Source organism: Schistocerca gregaria, chromosome 11 (assembly GCF_023897955.1).
Source record: "Schistocerca gregaria isolate iqSchGreg1 chromosome 11, iqSchGreg1.2, whole genome shotgun sequence".
In the NCBI taxonomy this organism is placed as follows: domain Eukaryota; kingdom Metazoa; phylum Arthropoda; class Insecta; order Orthoptera; family Acrididae; genus Schistocerca; species Schistocerca gregaria.
The window spans coordinates 150,063,565-150,082,854 of NC_064930.1; the positions used below are offsets into that span (position 1 = coordinate 150,063,565).

Below are 19,290 nucleotides of genomic sequence, written 5' to 3' on the forward strand. Positions count from 1 at the left end.
CCTTTTTGCCACTATTAAGTCTCAAATGACAAACAAGATACAGGTACAGGAGAATCTGCAACATTACACTAAAGATTGGCAACGACTCTGCCACTCCTCGCAGTGGGAAGGAGTTACCGAGACCTCAAATATTCAACTGTCTATTCACCACCACGACCGATTTAGACAATTCCTCAAACCTGCCATCCTGTACAGGAGATACTGAAACCTAAATAATATCGTAGCACACATTTATACAATCTTCAACTTTATTCCTTTTTGTCCTAAAATCTGTTCTATCACCTCGCGTGGCAACTCAAATCCCTGACTGACAGGGCTGTCGAAACTGGGAACCACAAGGTGGCGACTGCAGAGGGGCAATGTACACTGTAGGCAACTGGCGCCACCACACAGAGACACACTATCGAAACGTGAACTGACAACTAACTCTGATCTGCTACGTTTGACCCGGGACAGAGGCAGAGTACAGGCACAAACCTTTCTCTCCACTTACGAGGTCACTCGCAAGTTCAATCTCGACAATTTCTTCGATAGCCTTCTCGCAGTAACGAAATGGGTGACAGGAGCTCTGCATTCTGTCAGGTGACCGGTACTGAGGAAATGTTGCTGAATAGCAGATCACTCAGTTGCCATAAATGTGTGCAACACTTACACTCTTATACAGTGCCAGATGTCTGACTGATGTACCACTTCTCACAACTGCACAGTATACAGTAGACATCCGCCTTATGTGGAGATAATCCTTTCGGATCCCAAAAGGGCCTCACTCTTTGACGGTGGTAGAAAACTCAGTTCTGTCGGAACACAGTGTGAAGTGCATTTTTCAACCAGTTTACACATAGTAACATTCCAGGCTTAAGGTTACCACCCTTGCATTATGTATTACTAGATCAGCACTCTTATATCTCCAGCTATAATTAAATTCAATTACTTTTCGATAATAGGGAAATGGCTTTCAGAAGAATAACAGCAATACCAAACAATAGTAGTTACTATACCCTTTGTACCATAAACAATCAAAATCAGATTCAGGAAATTAATACATAGAAAATGTTTTATAAAGAATAATATATTCTCATCCTGTGTAAATGGTACGAATTAAATCTCAAGCCTAATTAACAAAATATAGATAACTAATCGCTTGGCATTGTTAGAATGCTTATTTCTGCAATTTCAATATTACTATAACTTTTGACGATGTAAATAAAACAGAAAGAAACTTCCACATGGGAAAAATATATTAAAAATAAAGATTCCAAGACTTACCAAGCGGGAAAGCGCCGGCAGACAGGCACATGAACAAAACACACAAACACACACACAGAATTACAAGCTTTCGCAACTGGTAGTTGCTTCGTCAGGAAGGAAGGAAGGAGAGGGAAAAATGAAAGGGTGTGGGTTTTAAGGGAGAGGGTAAGGAGTCATTCCAATCCCGGGAGCGGAAAGACTTCCCTTAGGGGAAAAAAAGGACAGGTATACACTCGCGCACACACACACACACATATCCATCCGCACATACACAGACACAAGCAGACATATTTAAAGGCAAAGAGTTAAGGGCAGAGATGTCAGTCGAGGCGGAAGTACAGAGGCAAAGAAGTTGTTGAAAGACAGGTGAGGTATGAGCGGCGGCAACTTGAAATTAGCGGAGGTTGAGGCCTGGCGGATATCGAGAAGAGAGGATATACTGAAGGGCGAGTTCCCATCTCCGGAGTTCGGATAGGTTGGTGTTGGTGGGAAGTATCCAGATAACTCGGACGGTGTAACACTGTGCCAAGATGTGCTGGCCGTGCATCAAGGCATGTTTAGCCACAGGGTGATCCTCATTACCAACAAACACTGTCTGCCTGTGTCCATTCATGCGAATGGACAGTTTGTTGCTGGTCATTCCCACATAGAAAGCATCACAGTGCAGGCAGGTCAGTTGGTAAATTCACAAACCCAAACATCCTGGCCGCCCCATTGTAGCTGGTTACCAAGCCCCCACAGAACGCATCTCTGCCTACGTAGATCAACACCTTCAACCCATTACACGCAGTCTCCCATCCTTCATCAAAGACACCAACCACTTTCTCGAACGCCTGGAATCCGTACCCAGTCTGTTACCCCCAGAAACCATCCTGGTAACCATTGATGCCACTTCCCTATACACAAATATCCCGCACGTCCAGGGCCTCGCTGCAATGGAGCACTTCCTTTCACGCCGATCACCTGCCACCCTACCTAAAACCTCTTTCCTCGTCACCTTAGCCAGCTTCATCCTGACCCACAACTTCTTCACTTTTGAAGGCCAGACATACCAACAATCAAAGGGAACAGCCATGGGTACCAGGATGGCCCCCTCGTATGCCAACCTATTTATGGGTCGCTTAGAGGAAGCCTTCTTGGTTACCCAAGCCTGCCAACCCAAAGTTTGGTACAGATTTATTGACGACATCTTCATGATCTGGACTCACAGTGAAGAAGAACTCCAGAATTTCCTCTCCAACCTCAACTCCTTTGGTTCCATCAGATTCACCTGGTCCTACTCCAAATCCCATGCCACTTTCCTAGATGTTGACCTCCATCTGTCCAATGGCCAGCTGCACACATCTGTCCACATCAAACCCACCAACAAGCAACAGTACCTCCATTATGACAGCTGCCACCCATTCCATATCAAACGGTCCCTTCCCTACAGCCTAGGCCTTCGTGGCAAACGAATCTGCTCCAGTCCTGAATCCCTCGACCATTACACCAACAACCTGAAAACAGCTTTCGCATCCCGCAACTACCCTCCCAACCTGGTACAGAAGCAGATAACCAGAGCCACTTCCTCATCCCCTCAAACCCAGAACCTCTCACAGAAGAACCCCAAAAGTGCCCCACTTGTAACAGAATACTTCCCAGGACTGGATCAGACCTTGAATGTGGCTCTCCAGCAGGGATACGACTTCCTAAAATCCTGCCCCGAAATGAGATCCATCCTTCATGAAATCCTCCCCACTCCACCAAGAGTGTCTTTCCGCCGTCCACCTAACCTTCGTAACCTCTTGGTTCATCCCTATGAAATCCCCAAACCACCTCCCCTACCCTCTGGCTCCTACCCTTGCAACCGCCCCCGGTGTAAAACCTGTCCTATGCACCCTCCCACCACCACCTACTCCAGTCCTGTAACCCGGAAGGTGTACACAATCAAAGGGAGAGCCACATGTGAAAGCACCCACGTGATTTACCAACTGACCTGCCTGCACTGTGATGCTTTCTATGTGGGAATGACCAGCAACAAACTGTCCATTCGCATGAATGGACACAGGCAGACAGTGTTTGTTGGTAATGAGGATCACCCTGTGGCTAAACATGCCTTGATGCACGGCCAGCACATCTTGGCACAGTGTTACACCGTCCGAGTTATCTGGATACTTCCCACCAACACCAACCTATCCGAACTCCGGAGATGGGAACTCGCCCTTCAGTATATCCTCTCTTCTCGATATCCGCCAGGCCTCAACCTCCGCTAATTTCAAGTTGCCGCCGCTCATACCTCACCTGTCTTTCAACAACTTCTTTGCCTCTGTACTTCCGCCTCGACTGACATCTCTGCCCTTAACTCTTTGCCTTTAAATATGTCTGCTTGTGTCTGTGTATGTGCGGATGGATATGTGTGTGTGTGTGTGCGCGAGTGTATACCTGTCCTTTTTTTCCCCTAAGGGAAGTCTTTCCGCTCCCGGGATTGGAATGACTCCTTACCCTCTCCCTTAAAACCCACACCCTTTCATTTTTCCCTCTCCTTCCTTCCTTCCTGACGAAGCAACTACCAGTTGCGAAAGCTTGTAATTCTGTGTGTGTGTTTGTGTGTTTTGTTCATGTGCCTGTCTGCCGGCGCTTTCCCGCTTGGTAAGTCTTGGAATCTTTATTTTTACTATAACTTTTGTGTGTTTAGAAAACGTCTTAAACTTGTTCTAGCAAAGTAGGGAATATTATAGTGTTTTTGATAACGATGTTAAACCATTTCATATTACAAATTATGTTTTGCATTATTATAACCAGTAGTACATTGTACGAAGAGTATAAATACTCAGACTCGAGTATTCTCAGGGCAGACGAGTGTCGGACACACTAGAGGACAGATCTGTGAGTAGAGTCGAGAAGTTCTCGGTGCACGATTCAGGATTTGGATTTACAATAGAGCAACTCGTCTGGTGGGCACTGACCTAAACAACATATTAGTATTAGAACAGTGCAGTGGCAGATTATTTGTACTTTGTTGAGCGTTAGTGGTCAAGAATGCAATGGACCTCACACACACACATTTCTATAAAATTACTGCGTCTCAACTATTTAATATCACCAGTGTAGTATGTTATACCATCGGTTAGCTGAAGTAGTAACAACGAGGCTTATTACACCAAAGATCGATTGTGAGCTCATAAGATACAGGTTTTGAAGTGAATAAATCTAGGTGCTTACTTTCTTCAGTTGTGGCCTACATCACTGTAGTGATATCCATTATGGTATCATACTACACAGAATTGACACAGGCAGTACTGACTGCCAGAGATAGTTACTGGCAACATCTTTTTATAGATGGCAAGGAAGTGGTGATCATTTTGGCCCTGTGCTGTTTCACTAGGGATCCCATGCTGTGTTCAAACAAAAACCCACAAACCAATTTGTAAGTCCAAACTCTAATTTCATCTTCACACATTCCCTTTTAACACTGTCCGAACATTTTTAAGTGGAGGCCAAAATCTCCACGTTTCACAATATTCTACTCTCAGTATCCAGACTCTTTACAGCAACTGCAACCGACTCTGCAGTTTTAAGCACGTCTAACTATTACATTCTACATGACGACATATTCCAGGTGACAACCAAAACTGTTGTGACCCCCCCATATACACCCAGGTTGTCTTTCGTGTGCCCTAAAAGGACTGTGTGACCTCGTGTGGGGGACCGATGACATTATCGAACGCCTTCTCCGAGAATAACCTACAACAGAGTTCAGAAGGCCGCTCAATGAGAGATATACATTGCAGCTCATGCTGACAAATGGACCTAAGCGCCTTGGTAAATCATACAATGAAACTCTTGTCAGGGACTGAAGCAGACAAGAGATTACTGCACAACTGGTGCAAGACAAAGCATTCAGTTACGGATAGGGAGATGCAGAATCAAATACATTCGGTTGTGGAAAGTGCAATGTGTAGAACATACCACAACAACCACAGCAGACTATTATAGAAATAAGTCTCACAAAACCCACAGAAATTCTGGTCAAATTTAAAGACATTTAGTGGCACCAAAGTTAGTGCCCAGTCCCTGGAGTATGAGACAGAAACTGAAATTGAGAGTAGCAAAGTAAAAGCAGGAATGATAAATTCTGTTTTCTGATGTCCCCTCAGAAAGGCAAATACAGAACAATTGCTACAATTTAATTCTCGTACCACTGAAAAGATGAGTGACAATGTCAGTGGCACTGACAAACACTTAATAAATTTATAATCGAAAACACTCCAGGGCCCAATGGAATGCCTGTCAGATTCTATACCCTATTGTAGCCGAGTTAGCGACTATCTTACCCGTAAGCTATCACGTATCCCTCCAACAGAGGGCTGAGCCCAGTGATTGGAAGAAAGCATTGGTCGCAACCAACTACAGTAAGGGTGACAGAAGTGATCCACAAAAACACAACTACATCTACACGATTACTCTGCTATTCACAATAAAGTGCCTGGCATAGGGTTCAATGAACCACCTTCGAGCTGCCCCTCTACCGTTCCACTCTCGATTGGCACGTGGGAAAAACAAGCACTTAAATTTTTCTTTGCGAGCCCTGATTTCTCTTATTTTATCATGATGATCATTTCTCCCTATGTAGGTGAGTACCGACAGAATGTTTCACAATCGGAGGAGAAAACTGGTGATTGAAATTTCACGAGAAGATCCTGTCTTAACGAAAAATGCCTTTTGTTTTAATGAGTGCATCTCCAATTCACGTATCGTATCTGTGACACTATCTCCCCTATTTCCTGATAATACAAAACGAGCTGCCCTTCTTTGTACTTTTTCGATGTCATCCGTCGGTCCCACCTGATGCGGATCCCACCTTGCACAGGAATACTCCAGAATAGAGCAGACAAGTGTGGTGTAAGGAGTCTCTTTAGTAGAAGTGTCGTACCTTCTAAGTGTTCTGCCAGCGAATCACAGTCTGATTTGCTCTACCCACAATATTATCTATGTGGCCGTTCCAATTTAGGTTGTTTGTAATTGTAATCCCTAAGTATTTAGTTGCATTTACAGCCTTCAGATTTGTGTGATGTATCGCATAATCTAAATTTAGCCGATTTCTTTTAGTACTCGTGTGAATAACTTCACATTTTTCTTTATTCAGGGTCAATTGCCACTTTTCACACCATACAGATATCTTATCTAAATCATTTTGCAAGTCGTTTTGATCAGCTGATGAATTTACAAGACAGTAAATAATAGCATCATAAGCAAACAATCTAAGATGGCTACTCTGTCTCCTATGTCTTCAATATAGATCAGGAACAATAGAGGGCCCGTAACACTTCCTTGAGGAACGCCGGCCATTACTTTTGCTTTTGCTTTTGCTTTACTCGATGACTTTCCGTCTATTACTACGAACTGTGACCTTCCTGACAGGAAATCACGAATCAAGTGGCAAAACTGAGGCGATACTCCATAGGCATGCAGTTTGGTTAGAAGACACTTGTGAGGAACGGTGTCAAAAGCCTTCTGGAAATCTAAAAATATGGAATCTATTTGACATACCCTGTCAATAGTACTTATTACTTCACGAATATAAAGAGATAGTTGTGTTCCGGAAGAACGATACTTTCTGAAACCGTGCTGACTATGTCAATAAATCTTTTTCTTCGAGGTGCTTCATAATGTTCAAATACAGTATATGTTCCAAAACCCTACTGCAAATTGATGTTAGTGATATAGGCCTGTGATTCAGTGGATTACTCCTACTTCCCTTTTTGTGTATTGGTGTGACTTGAGCAATTTTCCAGTCTTTAGGTACAGATCTTTCTGTGAGTGAGTGGTTGTATATAATTGCTAAATATGGAGCTATTTTATCAGCATACTCTGAGACAAACCTGACTGGTATACAATCTGGACTGGAGGCCTTGGCTTTATTAAGTGATTCGAGTTGCTTTGTTGCGTAGTATCTATGTTTCTCATTTTTGCAGTTGTTTTTGATTGGAATTCAGGAATATTTACTTTGTCTTCTTTGGTCAAGGAGTTTCAGAAAACTGTGTTTAATAACTCTGCTTTAGCAGCACTGTCATCAGTGACTTCACATTTGTTATCGTGCATGAAGGTATTGATTGCGTCTCACCACTGCTGTGCTTTATGTATGACCAGAACCTCTTTGGGTTTTCTGCCAGATTTTGAGACAGAATTTTGTTGTGGAAATTATTAAAAGCATCTCACATTGAAGTACTAGCTATATTTTGAACTTCAGCAAAACTTTGACAGTCTTTGGGATTGTGTGTTCTTTTAAATTTGTCATGCTTTTTTCACTGCTTCGGCAACAGCTGTCTGACCCGTTTTGTGTACCGTGGGGCATCAGTACAATCACGTATTAATTTATATACTACATATCTCTCAATTGCTGTTGATACTATCTGTTTGAAATCATTCCACAACTTTTCTGCACTTACATGATCAGATAGGAAACAGTGAAGACTGTCTCTTAAAAAGACATCAAGAGCAATTTTATCAGCTTTTTTTAAATAGATATAATTTGCATTTCTTTTTTATGGTTGTAGATATTACAGAATTCAGCCTAGCAGCAACTGCCTTGTGCTAGCTAACCCCTGTATTCGTCACAATATTCGCTATTTGTTCAGGACTATTTGTCGCTAACAGATCGAGTACGCTTTCACAACCATTTACACTGAGACTGGGCTCATGAATTAATTGTTCAAAATAATTTTTTGACAAAGCATTCAATATAATTCAAGGCGACGATTTATGTCTGCCGCCGGTTTTAAACTTATGATTTTTTCCAGCATATCGAAGGCAGATTGGAGTCCTACCGACTATTATTGTGTGAGTGGGGTATCTATTTGATATGAGACTCAAATTTTCTTTGAACTGTTCAGCAACTATATCTTCTGAGTCGGGGAGGGGGGTTGGTTAAATGACCCAATTAATAGTTTAGTCCAATTGTCAAGTATAACCTCTGCCCATACTATTTCGCAGGGACTATCTACTTCAATTTCATTGCATGGGAAACTACTTTTGACAGAAATAAATACTCCACCAGCAAATGTATTTGATCTGTCCTTTCTGAACACTGTTAGATCGTTTGAAAAAATTTCAGCTTAACTTACTTCCAACTTTATCCAGCTTTCTGTACCTGTAACTATTTGACCTTCAGTGCTTTCTATTAGGGCTTGGAGCTCTGGTTCTTTCCTAACAACTACGATAATTTACAACGACAATACCGATCATTTCCAGAACTACCGTACTGTGTTTTACCTGCCCCCCTTAGACCGAACGCCCTTTCTGTGGCAGCCCTGAGACCCTCTAACCTAAGAAACCGCCCAGTCCCTTCCACACAGCCCCCACTACCCGTGTAGCCGCCTCCTGTGTGTAGTGGACTCCTGACGTATCAAGCGGAACCCGCAAACCCACCACCCAATGACCCAAGTCAAGGAATCTGCATCCTACACAGTTACAGGACTGAATGAGCCTCCGATTCATTCCCTCCACTCGGCTCTGCACCAAAGGACAATAGTCTATTCTATCGACGATGCTCCAGATGGTGAGCTCTGCCTCAACCTCAGAAGCAACACTGGCAGTCTTTACCATTTCCACTAGCTGCCCGAAACCAGAGAGAACCACCTCTGATCCAAAGCGACACACCTCATTGGTACCGACATGGGCCACCACCTGCAGTTGGTTGCACCCTGTACTCTTCGTGGCATCTGGAAGCAGCCTTTCCACATCCAGAACGACTACCCCCCCGTATACACACGCAGTGCACACTGGCTTCCTTCCACTCCTTGGCAGCCGTGTTCCTAAAGAGCCCCATTACGTGCCTAACGTTGGAGCTCCCAACTACCAGCAAATCCACCCTCCGTGAAAGCCCAGACCTTGCGGGCTGAAAAGCTTCCTCTGCAAAAGGGGGGAGGACTGCATCCGGCTCAGAGACATCGCCAGCCACAGATAACACCCAAAACCTGTTCCTCAAACGAACGGGAAGGCCCTACGATCGGCCCCTCGGAAAGATTTTGCTGCCTGCCAGACTTTGGAATGATCTCCCACTCAACCACAGGTGAGGGGTCAACCTCAGTGCAGTATATTTGTGGATTCTCAAAACTTTGTAAGTAGATAGTTTACATCTACCTTCAAAAGTCTGCCCGTTTACTTTTTTCAACATCTCTGTGATGCTCTGCTGTCAAACAAACCTGTGACTATTTGTGCTGCCCTTCTCTGTATATGTTCAGTGTCCACTGTCAGTTCTGTTTGCTACGGGTCCCTACATACTTTATCAATATGGTAGGAAGTATCGCACCAAGATTTTCTACTCCTTTGTAGACTGACTGGATTTCCCCTGTATCCTACCAATGAACTGAAATTGCAGCTGCCTTACCTATGAACGAACTTATGTGACCACTCCCAGTATTATGGCTAGGCATCTGTTGAGCTGACTGGCTCCAGTTCTATCAGTGCTGATATAAAGTCATATAAGAGATAAGTGCCCATTTTTATGTAATTTAGAGGTTGTATCGGTGCTGTAATGGACACTATAAAAAAACACGGAAGTAACAGGTTCAGTGGTGGTTTCTTTCTTCAATTACGTGTTTGATTTATATGTCGCGATACTAAAATTCTCGCATTGTGCTATGGATAAAATGCATTACTCTATATCTACCGGTATGTATGGCATGATCTCCCTAACCTGAATTAATTTGATGATGTATAAATCAAAATGTGTCCTTAAAGAAAGTTGTCACCACACAGGCTGTGACTTCCACTTTTTTTTTTTTTTTTTTTCAGTGCCCATTATAGCTCCATATTTAGCGATTATATAACCCTTCGCTCACAGAAAGATCTGTACCCAAAGACTGGAAAACTGCTCAAGTCACATCAATGCCCAGAAAGGGAGGTAGGAATAATCTGTTGAATTAAGGCCCATATCACTAACGTCGATTTGCAGTAGGGTTTTGGAACAGTATGAAGTACCTCGAAGAAAAAGTTTTACTGACACAGTCCGCACGGATTCAGAAAATATCATTCTTGTGAAACACAATTAACTCTTTGTACTCATGAAGTAATGGGTGCTATAAACAGGGGATGTCAAATTCACTCCATATTTTTAGATTTCCAGATGGCTTTCATCACCGTTCCTCACAAGTGCCTTCTAACCAAAGTGCGTGCCTATGGAATATCACCTCAGATGTGCGACTGGATACATGGTTTCCTCTCAGAAAGGTCACAGTTCGTAGTAATAGATGAACAGTCATTGAGTGAAACAGAAGTAATATCTGGTGTTCCCAAAGAAGTGTTGTAGACCCCCTATTGTTCCTGATCTATATTAACAACATAGGAGACAATCTGAGTAGCTGCCTTAGATTGATTGGAGATGATACTGTCATTTACCATCTTGTAAGGTCATCAGATGACGAAAACTAATTTCAAAACGATTTAGATAAGATATCTGTATGGTGCCAAAAGTGGCAATTGATCCTGAATAAAGTAAAGTGTGAAGTTATTCACAAGAGTACTAAAAGAAATCTGATAAATTTTGATTACACGATAAGTCACACAAATCTGAAGGCTGTAAATGCAACTAAATACTTAGGGATTACAACTACAAATAACCTAAACTGGAACCATCACATAGATAACATTGTGGGTAGGGCAAACCAAAGACTGATTCATTGGCAGAACACTTAGAAAGTGCAACAGGTATACTAAAGACACTGCTTACACCACACTTGTCCGCCCTATTCTGGAGTACTGCTGTGTGGTGTGGGATCTGCATCAGGTGGGACTGACAGTTTACATGGAATAAGTACAAAGCAGGGTTGCTCGTTTTGTGTTATCACGAAATAGGGGAAATAATGCCACAGACAGATATGTGAATTGGGAATGGCAATCATTAAAACAAAGTCTTTTGCACTGCAATGGGATGTTTTGCCATTGCGAAAATGTTCTGTTGGCACCCACCAACATAGGGAGAAAATCATCACGATAAAATAAGAGAAATCAGGACTCGTAAAGAAAAATTTAAGTGCTTGTTTTTCCCTCACGCCGTTCGAGAGTGGAACGATAGAGAGACAACTTGAAGGTGGTTCATTGAACCCTCTGCTAGGCACTCACTCATACCACACTCCGTATGTGAACGTGACTGGAAAAAGTCTTATAACTGGTAGAATGGGATGTACACTCTGCCGTGTACTTCAAAGTAAAATCGAAGGTACTTAAGTGCGAAGTTCAACTCTCACAGTCGAGAAGAAGTCAAGACAAGCAACAAACGGCTTCTATTGTGTACAACCACAGTAGTGGCATAATACAAATAGGACTTATTCAAAACTTAACTTCTGCAAAACAACAGTTCATTGACACTTCCATCCACAACTGCATTTACTTAAAATATGATAAAAACCAATAGTAGCTGACAATCACAAATTGTGTCAATTTCCTGTTTTTTCCCCCTTTTGTTTTTTTATGGCTGGGCAGTAACACAGATTTTAATGAACTTTTATTTCAAAAAATTTTTCATTTTGAACAAGTGACAGTACACTTACGAAGCAGTGGTTTGCTTGACTGCGACTTCCCCACATTACCTGCTCCCAACTGTGGGAGTTGAGCTCTGCACTCACATTTGTTTCCCACACACTGCCATCTGATGCTTTTCTCACTCATTACCTTCTTGTGTTTGTCAGATCTTGAGATGTTCATTACTTAACAAAATTAATCACCACCTTTAGAAAATTCTATCAATACTCAAATAATAGAAATAAATTAAGGGCTAAATATTTTTGCCAGAATGTTACTTGGAAGGCGAAATGGCTAAGTCATTAGCAATGGGATACTGCAGAGTTCTGTAGTGTAATAGTGACTCCCTCAGAATCAATGTTGTGACAATCTGACATGTAGTTTAGATCGAGTTCCAGGCAAGGCTGTAAACTAGCAGTTGAGTCGTGAGCTAGTGAAGCCAAAGAGCATGAATACAAAATACAGGTATTGAGCTGGTGAAGCCAAAGAACAAGAATACAAAATAAAGTTATTGGTAAGTGCCTGGGCTGTGATGTAGACATGGTCTGTGTTCACCTCCTACTAAATGCAGTTTTCATTATAAACAACGCAAGATGCTGCACAAATAAATAGAAATGAAACATGTATGGCACAATGCAAACAGCCTTACTTTTAGATGCACCAGACTAACCATGTATAAGGGAATGCAGAGGCAAGTAAAGAATGACAGGAATAATAAAAAATGACAAAATAATTTGAACTGCAAAGAACATACAGGAAAGTAATATTATATGATAAATAAACCTGTGGCAAACAAAGGAAAATCTAGGATAGGATAATGAAAATGATAGATTGCCACTTACCATATAGTAATCTCTCTCTCTCTCTCTCTCTCTCTCTCTCACACACACACACACACACACACACACACACACACACACACTCTTTCCTCAGCTGCCAAGGTCATAATTCTAGAGCAAGTATTTTGGCGCATATTATGTTCATCAATATATCGACAATGATAAACCCAAGAGGTGAACATGACTGTGGGTTGCAGATGGCAACACAGGTTAACTGAAGCATACGGCGCTGCTACGTAAACTAACAGTCAAACTGCCGCCACATTCAGACCTAACATAGACCTCTGATTACACTACACATCAGTATTAGTCATTATGCAACAGGACAAAGCCGACATCTGGTACCGTCAGATTCAGTTGACCTGGCATCACCCATGAATATGCACTCGTATGGTTGGTACGTGGTATCACAAGATCCAAACCATGAATTTTTATTTTTACATTCACTCATACAGTTTATTTGCCTGGAGATACAGTACATCAAGTTCCAAATTTCATAACTTTATATTATTCTGTTAATTTTTGCTATAAATAAAACGATGTTTCAAATAGTAATGTGGAAACACTTAACAATGCAAGTGAATTATAAAATTTCATCTTAACGAAAACTTCAGTGTTCGCGCGCGCTATAGTTAGTTATGGAACCACCTTCTGGCAAAACTAATGTACAAGAATATTTAAGGTAGAAAAGAAGGCATTACAGATTATAATAAGAAGTAAGCAAGGACCTCACAGCAGTAATAGCTTACAATTGTGGGAATTCTGACAGCCCCGCGTAAATGCACTTTCCAGTTGGTCAGCAACATAAAGAAGACTCCCATCAGTACCAGACAATCAAGTCTATATAGGAATCTGAGAGCCGACCCTGCCAGCATTTCTATCTCACCGGAGACAGTGGAAATGCAAGGCACTGTATATTAGAATTAAACTGTACAACTGACTACCACAACAGATTAAAGATGTTACGATCTACCTAAAACAAATGTTCGTTACATGGAACCTACAGTCCCGTGCACAAGTACTGATCTGCATGGCAACACTAAATAAGAGTTACAAATTTAATTTTGCAAAATTTTTAGTGAAAACATAGGAATGTACCCAAATAGTTTCGAAACACGCCGTGGTTCAGTTCTGTTATCACAGTTGTAGCATCTAACCAATGGAATAACCGTGGTGCCATTTGTGTTAATACATGTTGGTATCCATTAACGTGAGGACATACAGTTTCGGTAGTTACATGATACGCGACATGAGCACGCAGTACTTCCAGAGTCTTGTTTGCTAACCACGCAGTGAATCCCACATTTCCACGAACGGGGCCTACGTACCATTTCAATCTCCTGCGCCAGTTCGATGAGACTGGCTCGATCTGTTCTGCCTACGGCGATGGGGCTGACCAGCTGCAGGCCCATCGGCTGGGGATTCCTTTCCACAAGGGAAACTAAGAACAAAGCCAGAAAATCAAAACCTTTCAAATAAATGTTTGAACAGCAGACAACATTATTAACCGTTTACCTTTCGACGATATGAAGGCATCTGCGTCCATTGCTATACTACGCCGCTTCATACGAACACCAATATGTTACGCAACAGCTTCGAATCAATTTCAGTATCAGCGCGACTCTGTAGACAAAAATACTCTCAAGTTTTCCTTGAACACATCACGTCATTACCCAATACCAACACACAGGCGAAACAAAAACTAAGTACAAACTGTACGAATATCTTTGAACGAAGTACCCACAGCAACAGATTCGACTAACAAGACCGTAGAGTAAATCACAGTCTAAAGCCGGTCCACACGCAACGATCTGTCTGCGCAGATATCTGTACATGCAAAAGATCGCTGCGAATGTGGTGTGTTCACACGACACAAACCCCAATCTACTACTCCCCCGCCATCTGTCGGTGTAGAAAAGAAATATTAGCGGCAAGCGACTACGCTCCCCGTAAACGTCAAAATTTAATTAAGTTATTTTGAAATACAGAAATGGAGGAAGTTCTGTTGTGGTCTGTGTTCGCAACTTGCGTTGCAAAAAATCATTCAGACCAACCGCAGGAAACAGAGAAAGCGGTCAAAATGGTGTAGACAGTGGCTGCTAAAGCGAAAGCAGTTTCCTCACGTAAATTTACTGCGAGAGCTGCAGGGCGAACCAGTTTTGTTTTACATTACCTCGTGTTCCATTTCCTGGCAGATTGACACTCCAATTTCATCTTCAATTGTACTCCTGCTTGGTCTTGATCATTAAGAAAGCCAAGCAGATCAAAATACCATGACGTTGGCTGGTATACTTGATCTACTCTTACACCAGATCATCTAGATTTCTGAACTTTGGATAACTCTTTTCGGTAAACAATTCGCTGACAGATTTAATTTACTTGACTTGCCTTCATGAACTCAGCCTTCAAGAAAGCGTAAATAGCTTCACATCTATTGGGTATTATTTCACTCAATGCTTGTTTCGATATTACAGATGAAAATTCCTGTTGCTAGGAATCTTAATGTTACCGGCAGCCGTTCATGAGCAGAAATTGCTCTTCTCATACAAGTATTTTTTCTCATAATATGAGGGGTTACAAGTTTCGACATCCATTCGCAAATAATTTCACCAGTTCGCAACGAAATTGTTTTTTATTACCGTTTCTCTGCTTGCCGAGGCGTCAACTGCCCGCAATTTTTCAATTAAAATTGTATGCTGCCGTCTTTTTGTCTTGGTCACTATATTCTTTACTTTTAATCTTCCACAAACATGGGTGGTTTCTGTATATTTCAATGAATTCACTTACAAACTCTCGAGAACACGAGTATCAGCCATTTTAATGCCCTGTGCGCACAAATACAAACACTAGACTGAACAAACAGCTGTTTCGCGTCAGATTTGCGGCGATCTCCTGTCCACACGCTCCAACGTGTCTGCGCAGATGTGGTGCATCTTCTAGGTTTGCACACACCTTAAGTTGGTGCAAGTATTCTGTCCATACGCAACGATCTGTTTGCGCACATGTTATGTGCGCAGACAGATCGTTGCGTGTGGACGGGCCTGAACATGTTAGACTGTGGAGTAAATTCTATGGACAAAACCAAGGACATTTAGGGGCCCTCACGGGAGTGTCTCCCGACAGTAAGCACTTTGCTGTTTTGACGTTTACTGATTGGAAGTTGGTTTCACGTGACGAGGCATCATGCTCGAAGACGCTATTCGTGTTGATGTTTGCCTTGTGCTCCATTTAACTGCTTTCGTTGTTTGTTGCTGCATCTTGTTATTTCGTTGCTGCTGTTCCGTTTTGTTATTGTTTAGTTAAACATGAATGATTCCCACGAAACGCTCTATAAGTGTGAGTAATGCAGGTTTAAAATGCGAAAGAACCTCTACGCCCATATGAGGAAAGCTCATGAACTTGACATCCATGTGTCTTAAAACAGGAAAAGGCTGTGGATTGTGTCCCCAGTGCGGAATTGCATTTATGAGATGCAGTTCATTAAAACGGCATCAAATAACTGTGCATGGCATGAAGTCGAAGGAAACAGTCGGAAATGCCGCATTAGTTGCCCACAGTGCTCTCCTCGTTTCTCTCCTATGACACATTGAGAACACATATGCAAGAGAACCATGATGTTAGTTTTGAGTGCCAGGAGATAGAATTTGGTTGTCTTGCAGGTTTGTTTTCTATATTTGTTGTATTAGTCACGTTTTGGTATTTTTGTTGGTCCCAAGTACATGACTTAAAAATACTGCCTTAATATTTTTTTCAGACTTTGAAGAGTGGAAACTTTCTTACGAAAAAGTAAACCATTTTCGTTATGTAATGAACTGTTTGGAGCAGAAGCGACTAGAAAAACGTGTTCGATATTACCATTGACATTGGTGTTTCAATTTCAGTTCTAAAGGAACAGGTGCCAGGCGTGTCAAAAGTATGGGCACGAATAAGATGGGCAGTGCTTGTCCATCCAGCATGCAGGTGACAATAACAGACGACAAATGCTGCTTAAATTTTTTTCCAAAACATATGGGACACACCCAAGATGTTGGAAGAACATTTCTGCATAGGAACGAGAGGGCAGAGTTGGCAGGTAAAATGGATGTGTCACTTATGTGCATGAAACATGAAATTATCAAATTTATTTGTGTGAACAGACGTAGGGTCTATCAATGTGCTTCATTTTTATTTCACTTTTTTTCTTTTTTCAGGACTGCTGTCACAGGGTGTTCCTGTTGGACGAGTTCTACAAGATGTGCAAAGTGCACCAATCACTGCAAGTGTGGAGAGAATCCATCTCCTTGAGAAAAAAGATTTGCATAATATAAAAAGGGATTTTGATATTGGTTATGCAACGAAGAAGCATGAAAATGATGCAGTGAGTGTGAAATTGTGTGTTGAAGAAATGAAGAGACAAAGTGCCAACCCAGTACTGTATTTCAAGCAGCAAAACAAGTGGATCCTAATTTTCAAGATGAAGACTTCATTCTTATTATAATGACGGACTTTCAGGCTGAACAACTTCTAAAGTATGGAGAAGATAAAATATGTGTGGATGGCACTCATAGCATGACTGCAAACGATTTTCAACTTTTTTTATTGTCATCGTCGATAGATATGGTGCTGCATTGCCAGTTGCATTTTGTTTTTCAAATAGGGGAGGCATGTCTTTCTATTTCAAATGTGTGAGACAGAGGGTGGGCACTGTAAAGACCAATGTGTTTATGTCTGACGGTGCACCAGCATTTTATAGTGCACGGTCAGCAGTAATAGGACCTGTGCCAAACCAGTTGCTGAGTTCTTGGCATATACAACGGACCTGGTCTCAGGATTTAAGGAGAATTGCTGGGGGTAGCGAGAAAAAATCAGCAGTGTTTAGTTCACTAAAGCAACTTCAGACTGAACTGGATGTGGATGTTTTTAGATGTAGTCTGGAGAAAGTGGTGGAAGACGTATTGAATGATCCAGATACTGCAGAATTTGGCAGGTACTTTATTCAGATGTACTGCCAGCGAGTGGAAAAGTGGACGTATTGCTTTAGGCACCGATTGGGCATTAATACAAACAATTGCTTGGAGTCCCTACATAAAGTAATCAAATACAGTTACCTAGAAGGGAAAAAGTGCAGAAGCTGGACAAGTCATTAAATGCTTTGTTATGTTTAGTGAGAGACAAAGTATATGAGGGCTTAGTGAAGGTCTCAAAACGTAAACAATGCTCTAGGGCGTCAAGAGTGAAAGCGAGCCACGACGATAGCTCAGATATAACAGATGGGATGATTTTATGCAGGGGTGAAGGGTTGTGTGAAGTGCTTTCTTCCACTGGTTGTGAAGTGTATGTTGTCATAAAAAAATCAGAAGTGATATGTGACAGAAAATGTTCACTTAAGTGCAACATCTGCAACATGTGTGTGCATTCGTATCAATGCAGTTGTTTATACAACACTTTAAATTTTAACATATGTAAGCATACACATGCATGTGCCAAATCATTGTCTGGTGCTGTCCTGGAGAGTGAACAGTGTTCCTTGTCGTCCAGTGCAGACGATGCATATGTGTCAGCATTGCTTTCTGGCAATTCAGAAAAATCTGCTGACACATTCAAATGGGATGTGATGTCTCACTGTGAAACTATAGTTGCACTCGGGAAAGGAACACAGTGTGAACAGGAGACTAAGGCCAAAGTATTGAAGGATCTGAAGAAGATCATTGGCAATCTTAATAAAGATTATTCTTTCTCACAAGAAAATACAGTAAATGTGAATGCCGAGATTGAATCTCAGACTAGATTTTTTTTCCACAAAGCAGAAAAGGATTTTGTGAGGGGTGATGAAGAGTTAAAAAAAAAAGTAAACTCCAGGTTGAAATATTAACAATATTAGGAAAGAAATAGTTTGCTACTCACTCTGAAGGTGACATGTTGAGTTGCAGACAGGCACAATGTAAAGAATGTTACACATTTGGTTCTTGGCCACAGCCTTCTCCAGAGAACAAAACACGAACAGATTAACACTAGTAAGCAATATCTCCCATTGCAGATAGTGGACATGTGTGCCGGGAGTGTGCCTGTGTGTGTAAATCTATTTGTAGTATTTTTTTTTTTTTTTCCTCTGAAGAAGGCTTTGGCCAAAAGTTAAATGTGTAACAGTCTTTACATTGTGCCTGTACAGTGAATAGCAAAATTTCCTTTTCCTAGTATTGTTAATGCACATAAAGGTCTTCATGTACATTATGGCAATTGTGTGTGTGTGTGTGTGTGTGTGTGTGTGTGTGTGTGTGTGAGAGAGAGAGAGAGAGAGAGAGAGAGAGAGAGAGAGAGAGAGAGATATTCCATGTAGTTGAAGGTGAATAAAAATTTTAATTTACTTTTGCATTTTTTGAGTTTTGTTAGTCATGGTATACTAAAATAATGCTATCCCACTATCTTGGCTCATTCAAACTGTATTCTATAATTTAGTGATATCTAATTGTGTAAATATAACTGAATTGCACAACGAAACATTATAATCGGTCTGTATCAGTGTTTGGTAAAGGATTTGAGTTAAAAGAAGACAACAAAGAAAGTAATGGAATTTGTCATGATTTTCCTACTGAGTTTAAGAACAAAAAATCAAGGATTTAGTGTCACGCTACAGCAAGTCTTAGTTTTTATGTAAAAGAAAACTGGCTGAAATTCTCAAAATTGCTTAAATGTCATGTCTGTTATGACAAAATACTTTACCACA

General features: G+C 41.5%; 1 protein-coding gene and 1 long non-coding RNA gene across 9 annotated transcripts in view; one reads left to right on the forward strand and one right to left on the reverse strand.

Annotated features, from left to right (window-relative positions):
• Window positions 1-14,475, reverse strand: part of LOC126295484 (uncharacterized protein C1orf50 homolog) — a 51,590-nt gene extending 37,115 nt beyond the window's left edge. Inside the window, exons 1-3 of one of the 7 annotated variants that reach the window (XM_049988039.1) lie at window positions 14,332-14,469; window positions 14,103-14,210; window positions 13,916-14,028 (exon numbers count right to left, since the gene is read on the reverse strand). In XM_049988039.1, coding sequence (XP_049843996.1) covers window positions 13,916-14,028; window positions 14,103-14,154 — 165 coding nt within the window. In that variant the 5' untranslated portion in view covers window positions 14,155-14,210; window positions 14,332-14,469. Of the gene's footprint in view, window positions 1-13,915; window positions 14,029-14,102 lie in introns of all 7 variants that reach the window. The other 6 variants (XM_049988038.1, XM_049988037.1, XM_049988036.1 and 3 more) reach the window with 6 other exon arrangements.
• A 1,159-nt stretch (window positions 14,476-15,634) lies between these two features.
• LOC126295490 (uncharacterized) lies at window positions 15,635-18,967 on the forward strand. 2 transcript variants are annotated; one of them, XR_007552498.1, is made up of 3 exons: window positions 15,635-16,246; window positions 16,342-16,659; window positions 16,778-18,967. It is a non-coding gene; the product is annotated as an uncharacterized LOC126295490 (long non-coding RNA). The 2 variants fall into 2 exon arrangements; XR_007552499.1 differs by having other exon boundaries at window positions 16,469-16,659.
• The last annotated feature ends 323 nt before the right edge of the window (window positions 18,968-19,290 follow it).